The sequence below is a fragment of the Cricetulus griseus genome, chromosome 2, assembly GCF_003668045.3.
Source record: "Cricetulus griseus strain 17A/GY chromosome 2, alternate assembly CriGri-PICRH-1.0, whole genome shotgun sequence".
NCBI classification, from domain to species: Eukaryota; Metazoa; Chordata; class Mammalia; order Rodentia; family Cricetidae; genus Cricetulus; species Cricetulus griseus.
Genome location: NC_048595.1, coordinates 175431568 through 175447707, shown reverse-complemented (window position 1 = coordinate 175447707; position 16140 = coordinate 175431568). Strand labels below are relative to the sequence as shown.

At 37.2% G+C, this 16140-nt stretch overlaps 1 protein-coding gene across 3 annotated transcripts in view; it reads left to right on the top strand.

Moving 5' to 3' along the window:
- Positions 1 to 16140, top strand: part of Wdr7 (WD repeat domain 7) — a 267663-nt gene that overhangs the window by 32896 nt on the left and 218627 nt on the right. For all 3 annotated transcript variants that reach the window (XM_027402761.1, XM_027402760.2, XM_035440121.1), the window contains 2 exons: positions 9462 to 9657; positions 15578 to 15792. In XM_027402761.1, the coding sequence (XP_027258562.1) occupies positions 9462 to 9657; positions 15578 to 15792 (411 nt within the window). The remainder of the gene's footprint in view (positions 1 to 9461; positions 9658 to 15577; positions 15793 to 16140) is intronic.

Sequence of the window (16140 nt, the reverse complement as noted above, 5' to 3'; positions counted from 1 at the left end):
AGGGCTGTAGAGATGGCTTGGTGATGAAGAGCATTTGTTGCTCTTTCAGAGGATCCAGTTTCAGTTCCCAGGATCCGCAGATCACAACCATCTGTAGTTTCAGCTTCAGGGGTTCAGATGTCTTCTTTTGGTTTCCTTGATCAAACTCCACATGCACCTGCTATATTTACATACATACATGCAAGCAAAACACTCGTATGCATAAATAACTTAAAATTGTAATTATCTATAATGCCCTTTTTTTCTCTTTATAATTTATTCATTATATTTTGAGACTGTTTTCATACCATCAGGTTTCTCACTGAACCTGAAACTAACCATTCTGGTTTGACTGAATGGCTAGTGAGCCATTTCTTTTTTTTCAAGGGATTTCTCTGTGTAACCCTGGATGTCCTGGGCTCTATAGGCCAGGCTGGCCTTGAACTCAGAGATTCACTTGCCTCTGCCTCCAGAGCACTGTGCCAACCCCATCCAGCTACCTTTCACTTCTTTAACCTACAGATATTTTTAGTTTTATGTAATTTAGTTTATGTGGAATGTTTTTTTTTTGGGGGGGGTGTAGTTTTAGATTTTTTAAGCTTGGAATCCCTTCCTTGCTAAAATGTTCAATAAAGCTTGAGTAAGGCAGTGAATGGATTAAAAACAACTATGAAACTTTTTCTTTTTTTATATATAATTGGGATGAGAAAAGCACAAAAATTCTCACTGGGCGTTGGTGGCACACGCCTTTAATCCCAGCACTCGGAAGGCAGAGGCAGGCGGATCTCTGTGAGTTCGAGGCCAGCCTGGTCTCCAGAGCGAATGCCAGGATAGGCTCCAAAGCTACACAGAGAAACCCTGTCTCAGAAAAAAAAAAGAGAATAAAAATTCTCACTCTTAATATAACATAATCACTATATTATTTTTAAATGACTCTCTGGTATTATCTTGTATGGAGTATTCATATTAATTTGTTGATTTTGAATAAAGATGGAGAGTCTAATTACCCGTCTTATATTTTTATTTTAAATATAAATATATGTATATATACTATGTTTATACTAAATAGTGTAAATATATATAGTTAAACTATGTATTCACTACACACACACACACACACAAACACATATGTAGAATAAAGTAGGATGTTAAAGTTATCCTTGGAAGTAATGTATTCATGTAGTTGGTTAGACAGTGCTTTGGTTGGCTCATATAATCTCGTAAAATAAGTAATGGACCTGCTCCTTTGTTTCGATAAAAGTTTCATTTCTGATATTGGAAAAATTCTGTTTTGAGGTAGTTTTGTGCAAGTATGGAAATGAAATTAATATTTAATTTCATAGACTCTCCTTTTAGGTAGAATGTTTAGAATGGTAAAGACATCTTAAAGGCACAATTATGTTCTAAAGAAAGAGTTCTGGGAAGTACAAGAAGTAATGAGTAAGAGACAAGTGGGATTGATTCATGAGCAAAAGTAGCTGGTCACTTACAGCTTTCTAGTGATGGGTATACTTAAAAGGAGAGACGGTTGAGTGGAAATATATTTTGAGGATATTTATGCAAAGAGAAAATTATTGAGATAAATACAAGACTGCTTCTCAAACAATGCAAACAATGAAGTAACCTCGTTTAGGAAACGAAGTAGCCAAACTAGAAAATAAAAATTAATATTGTTTGCTTTGCAATCCATGAGAAAGTGGAATTATCTCCCTTGGGAGCTAGTGGGTGGGATGAACTAGCTGCCTGTAATTTCTGTAATTCATGCTTAAGAACACATTACATGGAAGCTTTCTGGGAATGCTTTAAAATGTGTAAGGTCAGACTGGATGCCCCAGGTGGTATGTTCTGACTTTCAGACACCAAGATAGCTTGTGGCATTCTGTTCTTCAGCCTTAATGTACTGAAGAAGGGGATTATTTACTGGCAAATTCAATGAACCTTTTTAAGTATTAGGATTAGATTTCTTTGAAAACTAAATATTTGTCTTGATGTTTTGGTCCAATATTTTTTACTTGTCTTTACCCCAGTTACTTTTTTCATAAAAAAGAATATTTTGACTAAATATCTTGTTGCTCATTGTTACCCTTTACTTTTAACATAGCATTTGAGGCCATTAAAAATATATATTATATATGTATATATAATATATCAACATATAATTAATATTGTGAAGAATTTTGACCTATAAAACACTGTCAGTGGTAGGTTGCTCAGTCCATGCAGCACAGATTCTCTATAGCACTGAAACATTTTTTAATGGAATCGATGGTTTGAGATCAGTTAAGGTTAGTGGTGGCAGAAGTTGAGGCTTTCAATTGGATTATGAAAAGAAATACTAGAACTATTTATTGGTTCCTCTAATTCTTAGTAAATGGGAGCTTATGAACATTTACATGGATGGGCAGTGGTACCATCACTAATTTCAAAAAATCATATAGTACATACTGTCACAAAGAGGTAGCTGTAGCTATCCAGAAGCTGTCTCCCAAGTGTGTCTCTAGCTAAATTGTTTACGGGAGGGATTGGTAGATTGCGCTATATAGTTCTTCCATTAAAAAGCAAAACCAAGCTTCAGTTCTGGGCATTAAATTCAAGGTCTCATGCATGGTAGATGAGTACACTATCAGTTCCATGCCAGGATTTGTTTGTTTTTGAGATAATACCCCACTATGTAGCCCTGATTGGCATAGCACTCATGGTCCTCCTGCCTTGCCTTATATTGTATAGTTTCCAATATAGCTGTCACAATTGGCAGGGAAAATATTGGTAGATGTTATTTCTTTTTTAATTTTTATTTATTTATTTTGGTTTTTCGAGACAGGGTTTCTCTGTGTAGCTTTGGAGCCTATCCTGGCACTCGCTCTGTAGACCAGGCTGGCCTCGAACTTACAGAGATCTGCCTGCCCCTGCCTCCCGAGTGCTGGGACTAAAGGCATGTGCCACCGCCACCACTGCCTGACTATTTCTTTTTTTAAAGATTTGTTATTTTTTCCTTGTATCATTTTTTTTTCCTCAGCAACATATCTTCATTACAGTTTCCTCTCCCTCTCTTTCTCCCCACCTCCCGTTGTATCTGGATCCAAACCCTTTTTCTCTTATTAGAAAACAAAAAGGTTTCTATGGTATAATAATAAAATAAAAAGTTTAAAAAGCTAACACATTTGAATAGGATAAAGCAAACAAACAGAAGGAAAAAAAAGCACAAGAGAAAGCACAAGAAAACAAGCCCACCCATTTGCACATTCAGAAATCACTATAAACTGGAAGCCGTAATATATGTGTGGGTGCATGTATGTGCATGCAAATAGTAGGATAAAAAGAGAGAAGAAAAAGTATAAATAAAATAAAAATATGATAAAATTAAAAAGAATAAAAAAGGGAATAGCCCTCATGTGACATTATGGCACTAGGAACCTCTAAAGATGCCATTGAGTACATTTTTGGTTGCTCATCTTCTGTTGGGAATTCAGCCTACCTTTTAGTTTGTGTTCCCAGTGAGACTCCCTTGGGGGAAATTGAATTTACATTTGCAAATGAAAATTTGCATCTGGGTTAGGGCTGGGGTATGTGTCTACTTCTCCTTCAGCTCTGGGACCCCATCTGGAGCAAACCCAAGCAAGCTGTCTGCATACTGCCTCAGTTTCTGTGAGTTCATACGTGGATCTATACTGTTGATTTAGATAGCACTGTTTTCTTTGTGTCCTCCATCCCTTCTCGCTCTAACATTCTTTCTGCCACTCCTACTGAGGGATTCCCTGAGTCCTAAGGGGAAGAATTTGATGAAGACATCCCATTTATGACTGAGTTTTTCAAGGTCTCTCAATTTTTACATAATGTCTTGCTGGAGGGTCTCTATTTATTCCCATTTGCTTCAGGAGGAAGCTTCTCTGATGATGACTATGAAAGGTACTCATTTATGAGTATAGCAAAATGTCATTAGGAGTCATTTTATTGCTATTTCTCTCTCTCTCTTTCTCTCTCTCTCTCTCTCTCTCTCTCTCTCTCTCTCTCTCTCTCTCTTTCTCTTTCTTGGGTATTTGGTTTTATCCTTGATCCTTGGGCTATCCAGTCTAAGATTCTTGGTCACCAAAACAATGTTGGGTATGGGTTCCATCTTGTGGAGTAGGCTTTAAGTGAAACCAGATATTGGTTGGTCACTCCCACAAGCTTTGTGCCACTATTGCACTGGCATATCTTACATGCTGGACAGCATTGTAGATCAAAGGGTTTTGGTGTGTTGGTGTTTATATTTCTCTTTTGGTAGCATGCAGAGTACCTTCCTGTACCAAAGATGCTAGAATAGAGGGGTTATGTCTCTATGTCGGTACCATTTTGACTTACGCATGTTTAATGAGTTGTGTTGGTATTGTCTTCATCAAAGGGGCATTTCTGTCAGTTTGTGTAGAGCAACCTTGGCAACAGCCTGGGTTGTTTAGGGGTTCCAATGGAACCCCTTTGGCCAACAACTCAATTAGATGTGACCAATCCCAGGACTGGAAGATTCATTTGGTGACGAGATTGTCCAGTTTGGGCTGTCTTCCTCATTATTTGGCAATTTCACTCAACACACTGGAAGAATAGTCAAAGGCCATAGTTCTATAAAGTATCCATTGTTATCGACAGTGAAACCTTATAATGATAATTATTGTGGTATTGGCTAATCTAATGTCATTATGAGTATTCATAGTAATTTTTAAAAATCCCATTTTATGTTTGTCAATTTATGCCTTGAGTTATCCTAGGATAACCAAGGCTATACAGAGAAACTCTGTCTCAAAAAACCAAAAAAAGTTAAGTTTATGTATGTTTTATAATGTACATATTTGTACAGAGATGCACATTATTTATACACCCCTGCCAAAAATTTTAAATCTGCAAATGATCAAAAGAATTTGGAGCATGAAATCTTTCCAAATATGTTTTGGTGAAAATGTTTTACATTTTCAGTTGAGTTATCTTGGTTATGTGTGTCTCTGTGTGTCTATAACCATGCCAGCCTAGATCTTTCTATATAGCCTATCTTTGTCTTGAGCTCTTCAGATTCCTGTTGGCTCAGCTTCTCAAGCCCTGGGATTATAGATATGAGTCACCATGCTTTACTTGTATAATCATTTTAATTATACCATCAAATGTTTTATACATTATCTTGTTATAATACTGTTATTGTTAAATAATCTTCAGTTGGTGTTTCCATGCTGAAGTGATAGAATAATGAGTGCTGTTAATAGGATATAGAATTAGTCATTATACATGAAGTAGATATTTAGTGCTATGATCTCTAGAACTTACTCATAATGGAAGTTGGATCTAAGTCAAGAGCGTTGTTAGATATTTTTAGGAAGTGCTTTTTTAATAATTCTGAGGACAGATAAGAACATATTAATTGTGTTTTAGCAAATCTTTTAAGTGCTTTAATTAATAGATATCTAAGAATTATTTATCATAATTCTACTCATTGAATCAAAATTAGTACCTAAGTAGTACTTGAATGGTCTTTTTCCTTCTTAATTAATAGGCTAGGCATTTGCTTTGTTCTTATTGTTAAATTGTTAATCCAGACTTCAAGGGTAGCCATCAACTCAGAATTAATTAGTGGAATCAAAACTAATGAGGTTTCTCTGTATTGAGTTATTTCCATGCTATGCTAGTTTTCTTTATATGAATTGGACTATCATTTCCTTGGAAGAAGAAAAATTAGCTTTATTTTAATCTATAGTTAAAAACAGAGGACCATATTTTGTTATGAGTTAAGTACCTCTAATAACTGTGCTTTCTTGAGCTTAGTGATATTGATTTTTTTTTTTTTGTGTGTGTGTGTGTTTTCATTCTTGATTATTTTGGTTAACTCAAGACTGTTTATTATAGTAAAAGTAAGGTTAAGTCTTCAAATACTTTTTATTATTTACAGAGATGGTATATAATTTTTATAAATGACCAAACAGCATTTTGTGGTATACTTCCCAACTTCATCATTATTCCATTATAAGAGAAGAAAAATCATGGGGACTGGGTATGTAATTCTATTGTTAGAGTGCCTGCTTTGCTAACATGAGTCTTGTCCTGAGTTTGTTCTCTGCCACCACAGAAAGCCAGGCCTTGTGGTGACATATAACTGTAGTTCTAAAACTTGGTTTTTGGAGATAGGAGGATATCTTTATCTGTCTAATGAGTTTAAGGCCACTCTGAGAAACATGCAGAAGAAAGGTCATCTTTGGCTACATAGTGAATTTAGGGAAATTTATGTGTTAAGAGGCTGTATTGTATGCACATGAAGAGATAGAATTGGGGTATTATAGTTTTCTGTAATACAGTGTGTGTGCTCGCACATGCATGCATGCTGATATCCATACTTGCTTATGAGCTTGGATTGGAGGTCCGAAGAGGATGTTGAGCATCCCCCTATCACTCTCAGCATGTTTCATTGAGGCATGGTCTCTCTCTGAACTTGGGGCTCGCATCTTGCCTGGGTTGGGACCCTGAAAGCTGCAGAGGTCCTCCTATATCTACCCCATCTGGGCTGTAGGAGGCGTGTCATTGCTGCTTGGTTTGTTGCTTAGGTGTTGGGATTTTAATTCCTGTTCATATGATCCCAGAACAAACACTCTTAACCAATGATTCCTTCCTCCAGCTCTACATTATAACATCTTCTAAAACCTTAATGTCCCATAGTCTACTTGTAAAACTTGTGCTCCTAGCTACTATTTGTTTTGTATTTCCCTTTTTTTCCCTTATAAGAGTAATGTGATACAGTACTTTGCAGTATTCTTATGAAGATGGATTGCATTGTTTTCATCTTTGGAGTGAACTATCTGCATATATTAGGGAAGGTGAATGTCCGACAGTGAAACTGCTCAGGAGGGTTTCCTGTTCCTAGGAATTTTGCTCATTGAATGGCTCTTCTCCTTTTTGCTAGATTGTCAATGTATTACTTAGTTTGATATTATTGTGGTAAAACGTCATGTCCAAAGTGATGTATAGAAAGAAGGATTTATTTGGGCTTGTGCTTCCAGAGAGAGAAGTGTCAATCATTCCAGGGAAGTGACAGATACAACATCAGGTGTGGTGGTTGAAGTAGTAGCTTAGAACTCACAAGCACAAAGCAGAGAGAACATACTGGGAATGGTGTGAGGCTTTCAAACAGTGACACATCTCCTACAACAAGGCCACAAGTAACCCTTCCCAAACAGTTCCACCAACTGGGAACCAAGAATTCAAACATATGAGTATGGGAGACGTTCTCATTCAAACTATCCCAAAGCCTATTGCCAGTGACATACTTTCTCCAGCAAGGCCACACCCCATAAACTTACCCAAACAGCACCAATGTTCATTGGTTGTCTGTAGCTGTGTATCTTTGATGTTGACATCTGCAGTAGAATCTAATCTTAGACATAACCAACATAGGAAATAATGCTGACTCATATTTCTCAGCATTTTAAGTGAAATTCATTTGCACTTGACAAGTTGCAAATTCACTAGTTATATATAAGGCACTAGTTAAGGACTAGATTTTTATTTTTATTTTAAAGAGACAGGGTTTTACCGTGTAGCCCAGACTGACTTCTAACTCCTTCAACACCCCTCCCCCACCCCAGTGAAACAAGAGCTCCGTGAGGGTGTTTGGTTCATGTGTGTATGCATGTGTGGGTGGTGGTGGTGGTGGTGTGTGATTGCCAGAGGTTGATGTTGGTTGTCTTCCTCAGTTGGTTTTCATCTTATTTTTTAAGAGATGTTTTCTCCCATGTATCTGGAGCTCACTGACTGGCTAGACTGGATCCTGTTGGGTTCCAGGATTGGCCTGTCTACTCTTCCCCAGAATTGGTCTTGCAATTGTGCACCACTCTGCTTGGCTTTTAATGTGAGTGCTGGGAATCCAAATTTAGGTCCTTGTGTGTAGCAGTCAGTTTACTGTCTAGTTGTTTTTACTGGAGATTTTAGAGAGCTCATGAGCTGAAGCAGTAAAACCAAAAGTCATGGAGAAGGTTTAAGTGCTGTGGCTGAGCAGGCATGGTGGAAGCATGTGAGCAGAGTGAAAGTAATGCTTTTAGAAATACATCTGCCCAGGTAGTCATGATCAGAGATAAAAAACACCATTTCTTTTTAATTTTTTCCTTTTTAAAATTTAAATTAGGGGCTGGAGAGATGGCTCAGAGGTTAAGAGCACTGCTTGTTCTTCCAAAGATCCTGAGTTCAATTCCCAGCGACTACATGGTGGCTCACAACCATCTGTAATGAGATCTGGTGCCCTCCTCTGGCCTGCAGGCAACATGCAGGCAGAACACTGTACACATAATAAATAAATCTTTAAAAAATAAAATTTAAATTAGAAACAAGCTTGTTTTACATGTCAATCCCAGTTCCCTCGTCCCTTGCCCTCCAAACAACCCCCATCCCATCCCCTTTCTGCTCTCCAGGGAGGGCGAAGCCTTCCATGGGGGATCTTCAATGTCTGTCATATTTGGAGCAGGGTCTAGGCCCTCCCCTGTGTGTCTAGGCCGAGAGAGTATCCCTATGCCTTTCACCCAACACATGTTGACACTTCTTACATTGAGAATTAGTGAAATGTTCCTTTTAGCTCTCAGTAGTGTGTTTGTGTAGGAGAAGCAGAAGAACATTGTACATTTGCAGGTTTCTCTTTTAGGTCCTTTAAAAGCGGATTATGTGTAGCTTTATGGACCTTATTTTATTAAGAGGTAGTCATAGTACATTCAGATGGTTGCTTTTATATGACTTAATTTTAAATTGCTTTCAAAGTGTCTTACAGAAATTAAAAATCTTTAGTTTTTAATTTGCTATACTGTAGATTCAGCTCTCTCTTGCTAGTGAAAATCTTTACTTTCTTTATTTATAAACGATATTGTTTTAAAAGAAAATTGAAGGGCAGAAACTAGTAATGAGCAGGCACTACACCAAAGAATGTTCATTCAGCTGTTGTGTGGTTAGTTGAAGTGCTGCACCCCTGGCATTATAAACAGATGCCACAAAGAGAACAGGATTGCCAATCTGCAGATAATGCATGAAAACTGTGGCCCCCAAGGAATGCTTCTGCTTGCAAGCCTGGGAGGAGGTTAAATGAGTCATGAACAAAGTCCACAGAAGGCTTCTCTCTCAGGAAACAAAGAAAAGTTAGTTCATGTTGTGGAAAGAACAACTAACAGACCGCATGACCCCCATCTCCTTGCTGCCCAGTTTTGCCTTCTCAGATATGGCAATCATTTTTTTTTGAGGTTCTTTTCATATTGTAGTGACATCTTTCCAGTCTCTAACCTTTGCACTGTTCAACATTTTAAAAGCATATCTATTTAAACCAGAGACTTTTATTTATAATCTCAAGGAAGAAATTGTTCAAAATGGCCTGATATTGTGGTTGTTTTTCAGTAGAGTATACATACAAGTAATTTTCATTAAAGTTATTGGGAGACAAGATCTGTCTTATTCTAATTTTAATGTAAATATGATGGAAGTTTATTCTTCTTTTTTAGGCAAGAGTTCAACATTGCATCTGTTCTGTAGCCAGTGACCACTCAGTAGGACTTCTAAGTTTGCGGGAGAAAAAATGCATCATGTTGGCATCTCGTCACCTGTTTCCTATTCAGGTGATCAAGTGGAGGCCTTCTGATGACTACCTGGTGGTGGGATGCACAGATGGCTCTGTGTATGTCTGGCAAATGGACACTGGTAAGAATAAACATGGGGAAGGAGTAGAAAGTTAAAAGGATGCATTTGATTTCCTGAAAATAGTTCTTTATATCAGAATAAAACTCAAAAATGTATTTATATTTCTTATAACTATCCTTTCTCATTTTATATTGATCCATAAAAACATATGTAGCATTCATCTATTTGTTGTTTTATGCTAGATCTTGTAGAGTGGATTGACAGCTTTTAAAGGCATGCAATTGAGGATAATGTGCCGATGATGACAAATACACAGTGATATTTAATCCCATAAATATATTATATTTATAGTATAAACTACTTATGGGATTAACGAGCTTGAAAGAGCCAGTGTTGTCTCATGTTCAGAAACAGTAGAAAAAGATAAACTAATTTTTATTTGAACAGCACAACAGAGATTCTGACTAGGTAATTTTAGGAGCCAAAGTGACATGTGATGGGGGAAGTCCTACTGTATATATGTTTCTTTTATTGTTTGATGAATAAAACACTGTGTGGCTAGTTTCAGGTCGGAAGGATAGGCAGGACTAGCAGAGAAGGAGAATTCTGGGAAGTGTAGGCACAGGGAAGTTGTGATGTGAGCCCGGGAAGAAAAGATGCATTCTCTGGTAAGCCAAGACCATGTAGAAATACATAGATGAGTAGTTATGGGTTAATCATTAAGACAGAGCTAGCCAATAAGAAGCCCAAGCCACCAGCCAACAGTTTTATAATATAAGTTTTGTGTGTTTATTTGGGGCTCTCAAGGGCGGCGGGACCCTGCCCGGACAAAGAGCCTCTCATTACAGACATGGAGGTTGTTGGCTTTAGGGACCACATGTGGATTTCAAATTTCAATTTTATGTATGGGATATGGTGTAGAATAAATATTGCTCAGCTGAAAAGCACAGATGCTGATAGATTTGCACACACAGATGAATACAGTTTTACTAGGAATATTTAGGCAGGTAATGTAATGTTTTAGCTTAAGTTTTCTTTTTAAAGTGTATCTGATTCTACTTTTGCAATCTTAAGTAATATGTATCAGTGATTAAAACTTTTCTTTTGAGTGGCAGTTTTTATTTATTACTTAAAATAATTATTCTAAATGTTTTTATTCCACTAAATGTTTTCCCCTCAGTGTGTTCTACATAGTCCTTTGGGAGTAAGTATACTGGAGACATATTTTTGTTTGTACTGCTAAAGAGTAGGTAGTACTTTTCAGGCCCTTTGGAAATAAGTAGACACATCTTCTGCAATCTTGTCAAGAGGAAGCATCCTTGAAATCGAGCACACTTCCTTTGCATTTAACTCTTTATTCTGCTTCATATTCTAAGAGAGATTAATATGTAACGATAACTCTTTCCACCAGCTGCCTGGGTTCTGTCGACACTTTAGGGCCCCCAAATAACACAGAGAGTCTTATATTAGTTACAATGCTGCTGGCCAATGACTAGGATTTCTTATTTGCTAGCTCAGTCTTAATTATCAACCATAACTACTAATCTATATATTTTTATAAGGACTTATCTTATCGAGGACACCGGCCTTATGTGTCCTCTCTTCCTGGCGATCACATGGCGACTCCTTACTATATTTCCCAGAATCCTCCTCAACTCCTAGTCCCACCTCTCTTGCTTCCCTATTGGCCAACAGTGCTTTATTCATCAACCAATAAGACAAACACATACACAGAAGGACTTCCCCCATCATTAATATTTTCTGTTATATTTTGAAAGCCACTGAAGATTAAAAGAGACGAAAGGCACGTTGAAGTCACACAGCTCCATGGTAAACATTAATGCTGTAACATATTTCTTTCTGATCTATTTTTGCGTGTTTTTATAAGATGAATTGCTTTGGATAGAGCAATGGCCCAGCTGTAAAGAGTATGTACACTCTTGCAGAGGATCCTTGTTAGATCACTAGCACTCATATGGGCAGCTCACAAACCCCTTCCACCCCCAAGGGATCTGACTACCTCCCCTGGCTTCTGCAGGCACTCCCATTGCCGTGCGCATATCCACACACAAACATATACACATAATTTATAAAAATTCATAAAAAAAGAAGGAAGGGTTGAGGTTGTTTTGGAAGTTCACCTTCACTACCTCCACACACCTAATCCTGGCTCTCATTATGCAGCTCCTTCCCCAGCTCAGCATGAGACAGGCTAGAATCCCTCATCAGGCACACACTTAAGGGAAGAAGTCTGCATGCTGAGGTCATGTTGCAAAAATATAAGCAATACGGAAGTGTTTCTCCTGCCCCCGTCCCAAGACCCCTATTAGTCCCTATATAAACGTTCTCCATGAAAAAAAGCATAGATGAACCCCAGGAGACAGAACTTAAAATATCATGAACTTCATCGAAGAATTCAAGGAGTTGAAAGATAATGGTACTAAACAGCTCAATGAACATAAAGGGGATAGTAATAAATGACTGAGCTGTGTCTAAGAAAAGATTAATTCATGGCTGAATAAAATGACCAAGATAATATAAGATCTGTAAACTGAATTGGTTAAAAAGATAGGAATAGTGAAGAGAAAAGAAGGTGAAATGAAGCTGGAATTGAAACATTTTAATATCCCAACTAGAAAATTCAGAGGACAACTTTTAAGGTAGAGTGGATCAAGTAGAAGACAATATTATCACTCAAAGATAAAGCAGAGGAATTGGACCATTCCAGAAAGAATATGAAAAATAAAAAAACAAAAAATCCACAGGCAAGAGGAACATGCAAGAACTATGTGACACTATGAAAAACCAAATATTTGAATTATAGGTATAGTTGAAGTAGAAGAATGAACGTCAATAACACAGATAAGATGTTTAACAAGATCCTGGAAGAAAACTTCCTCAAATCAAGGAAAAGGCATACACATACAGATGGAAAAAGCACAGAACACCAAGCAGACAGGATCAGAAAAGAAAGGCCCTACAGCATATTATACTTAAAACAGTAAACATGCAGAACAAAGAGAAAATATTGAAAGGAGCAAGAGAAAGATCATAGGTTACAGATGAGGAAAACATCAATGAAATAATAAAAAAAAGGAATAAAAATTCAAGTAGGGTGGTGGTGGTGCACACCTTTAATCCCAGCATTCGGGAGGCAGAGGCAGGCAGATCTCTGTGAGTTCGGGTCCAGCCTGGTTTACAAGAGCTAGTTTCAGGACAGCCTCCAAAGCCACAGAGAAACCCTCTCTTGAAAAACCAAAAAAAAAAAAAAAAAAAAAAAAAAAAAAATCCTGGAACTAAATGACTGACATTGTAAACAAAATATAATGAAACCTCTGGGACACATTAAAAACAGTTTTGTAAGCAGAACTGTAGCTCTAACTGCCTACATTAAAAAGTCAGAAGGAACACAGATCAATGGCTTGATAATATAAGACAAAAATTTCAAAAACAAGAACAAACTATACCAAAATCTTGAACATGAGAAGTAATAATAAAAATCAGAGCAGAAATTATTGAAATAAAAATACAAAGAACCCTTCTAAGATAAACAAGGTAATCAGACTCTTCAGACATTAAAGAAACTCAGACTGTTATAATTTAAAAATATGTGCTTCATTAAAGTGGAAAATATAAATGAAATGGATTAATTTCTAGGTTCATCCAAAACACCAAACTTAAACCAAGAAGAGATAACAACCTAAGCAGAGCCACAATGAATGAAGAGCAAAACCTTCTGATTAAAAACAGCCCAGGCCCAGATGGATTCACAGCAGAATCCTACCAGATTTTCTGAGACCTACTGCTAATCTTGCTTAACTATTGGGGGTAAAAAAAAAAAAAACGCAGAAGGAACACTTTTGCATCTATGAAACTAGTGTCTAACTCTGATACACAACCCAGGTAACAAAACAAGGCAAAAGGAAAAAACGAAAAAAGAAAAGAAAAGAAACTATAGGCCAACATCTCCAATGAATATGGATTTAAAAATCCCCAATAACAAGCTAGTTACAGGCATGCATCAAAAAGATTTTTCACCTTCACCAAGTCAGCATTATCCCAGAGATGTAAGGATGGTTCAGCATACACAATTCAATAAATGTAATAAATTACATATATTGACTTAAAGACAAAATTACATGATCACTTCAAAAGATGCAGGAGAAACCCTTGAAAAAAATCCACCATGTCTTCATAATAAAAGGTCTAAAGTGTAAGACTTGAGGAAATATATTCCAACATAATTAAGGCTATATATGCCAGAATCAAAGCCAACATCACCCTCATTGCTGAAAAAATTCAAGCAATGTCTATGCATTTGAAAAGGAAAAAAACAACTAAAGTATGATGCATAAATGAGTAAGAAAGATATTTGAGGGCCTGTAAACTAAAGTCAACCAGCAGTGCTGATTTTTAAGATAACAGAAAAGCATTCAATACATATGAGCAGGTTTATGCTTGAGCCACCCATTCCCCAAAATTATGATGGCTCAAGTAGCTTTCAGGGTTTAAATACATTTCATACATCAAATCCTGCCTGTATCTGATTTATAGAGCTTCATTTTTTATTGATATGATAAATAAATAAATTTAATAAATAAATAATGTCAATACCTTCAGGATGTACCTTCCTGGCTCTCCAGGGGCCTATATATCACTCGCTACAGCTAGAACAGCAAGAAGAGGAAAAAAAATGTATATCCCATGTTAGTTGAAAAACAAAATACACCTGGCTTCTCTGCTTTTATCTTTTGTCTTTTTTCATCCATTGATTTGCAAGAACTCTATTTTAAGCTGTTAACTAAATATCTAATTAACCAACAGTAGTTATTACTACACATAGGCATATTACAGTGAGCAAAACACCTGCATTCTCTAGCTCTTGTGTAGTTCACAATTCTGGGCTTGGAAAAGGCATGTGAAAGTTTAAGTAACAGGCTGGAGAGCTGTCTTTGCACTTAAGAGCACTTGCTGCTACAGCAGAAGACTCAAGTTCAGTTCCCAGCATCCACCTGGCAGCTCTATTTTCAGAGGCTCTGACACCTTCTTCTCACCTCTGCAGGGATCAAGCATTCATGCAGTGCACACACACACACATGCAGGCAAAACACTCATGCACATAAGAATAATTCAATCCTAGAAATAAACTTTTAATATACTGTTGGTGAGCTGATAATTTGAATTATGGAGAATGTAAAACAGAAAAGAGAAACTGATAATATAATCTGGAGTATGAAAAATGTTGATGAAGCTCAGGTTATGCAGGAGGAAGTTTGGGTTCTAACTTAAGTATGTAGATGGAGACGAGTGGAAGGGAAGGCCGGATGGATGAGGTACTTTAAAGTAGGCATAAGTAGAAATAGTACTTATTTTATAAACAAGGAAAGCATTTAAGCTGTGAAACTAAGAATCTCAAAGTTGGGGATGTAACACAGTGGTTGGACACTTTCTTCCTGCCTAACATGTATGGGGCACTGGGTTTGGTAACCATCAGTGAAGAAGACTAAATGGAGAAGGCACAATATTTCCCTGCCTGTTTTTTGGATGTGTTTTAGAGAAGCAAAAGCTTCAGAAATTGTTGAAAGAGAAAATGGACCCATTTTAGTGATGTTGTTATTTAATATTGATAGGAAGCTATAAGGAAGGTGAGATCATTGATGTTTGTAAATAATGTGAAAGTGATAGACTAGTGAAGAAAACCCTCCAGGAAAACAGAAGAGGCGGAAAGACGTGATGGAGGTTCTTAAAGTCCTGGCTTTGAATTTGATTTTACTGGGAAGGTGTATGAAGCCTTAAGGGAGAGGAGTAGTTGTGGAATCTACATGGAAAATTAATATATAGAGGATGTATAGGTAATGTTTGTGGGTGAGTACTGATAAGCCATTCCTACAAAGACTGCTTTGCCATCCATTCTTTTTCTGTACCTAAACAAACGGAAGTTGATAGAATTGGGTAATATATGTAACATGCTGCCTCCCAGGTGCGCTGGATCGCTGTGCAATGGGGATAACAGCGGTGGAGATACTGAACGCTTGCGATGAGGCTGTTCCTGCTGCAGTAGACTCACTTAGTCATCCAGCAGTCAATCTGAAACAAGCCATGACAAGACGTAGTCTTGCTGCCCTTAAAAATATGGCCCACCATAAGCTACAAACCCTTGCAACTAACCTCTTGGCTTCTGAGGCCTCTGACAAGGTGAGTTTTGTATGTAGTTTCAGTCTGCGGGTTCCATGGGAGGTCACATAGCTTTGGGGTGTCTCTGAATTTTTGAGAGGTGACATTGATGGAAAATAATCTTGTGGTTTTTAGTTGGATTTATCTGGCATGATTTTGGAATGTTTGCAGTACTGGGCATTTTAACAAAGTAAATTATTTTTTACCATTCAAATATCTTAAAATTATATTTACTGAACTAAATCTGACTTTTCTAACTGATATTTACCATCTGGACCCTCACTCTATCCTCCATTCGGCAGAAGGTTGCCCTACTAAAGAGCAGTAGTAGTCCCAGGCCATCAATGTGGTCCCCATCCTTCATTTTGC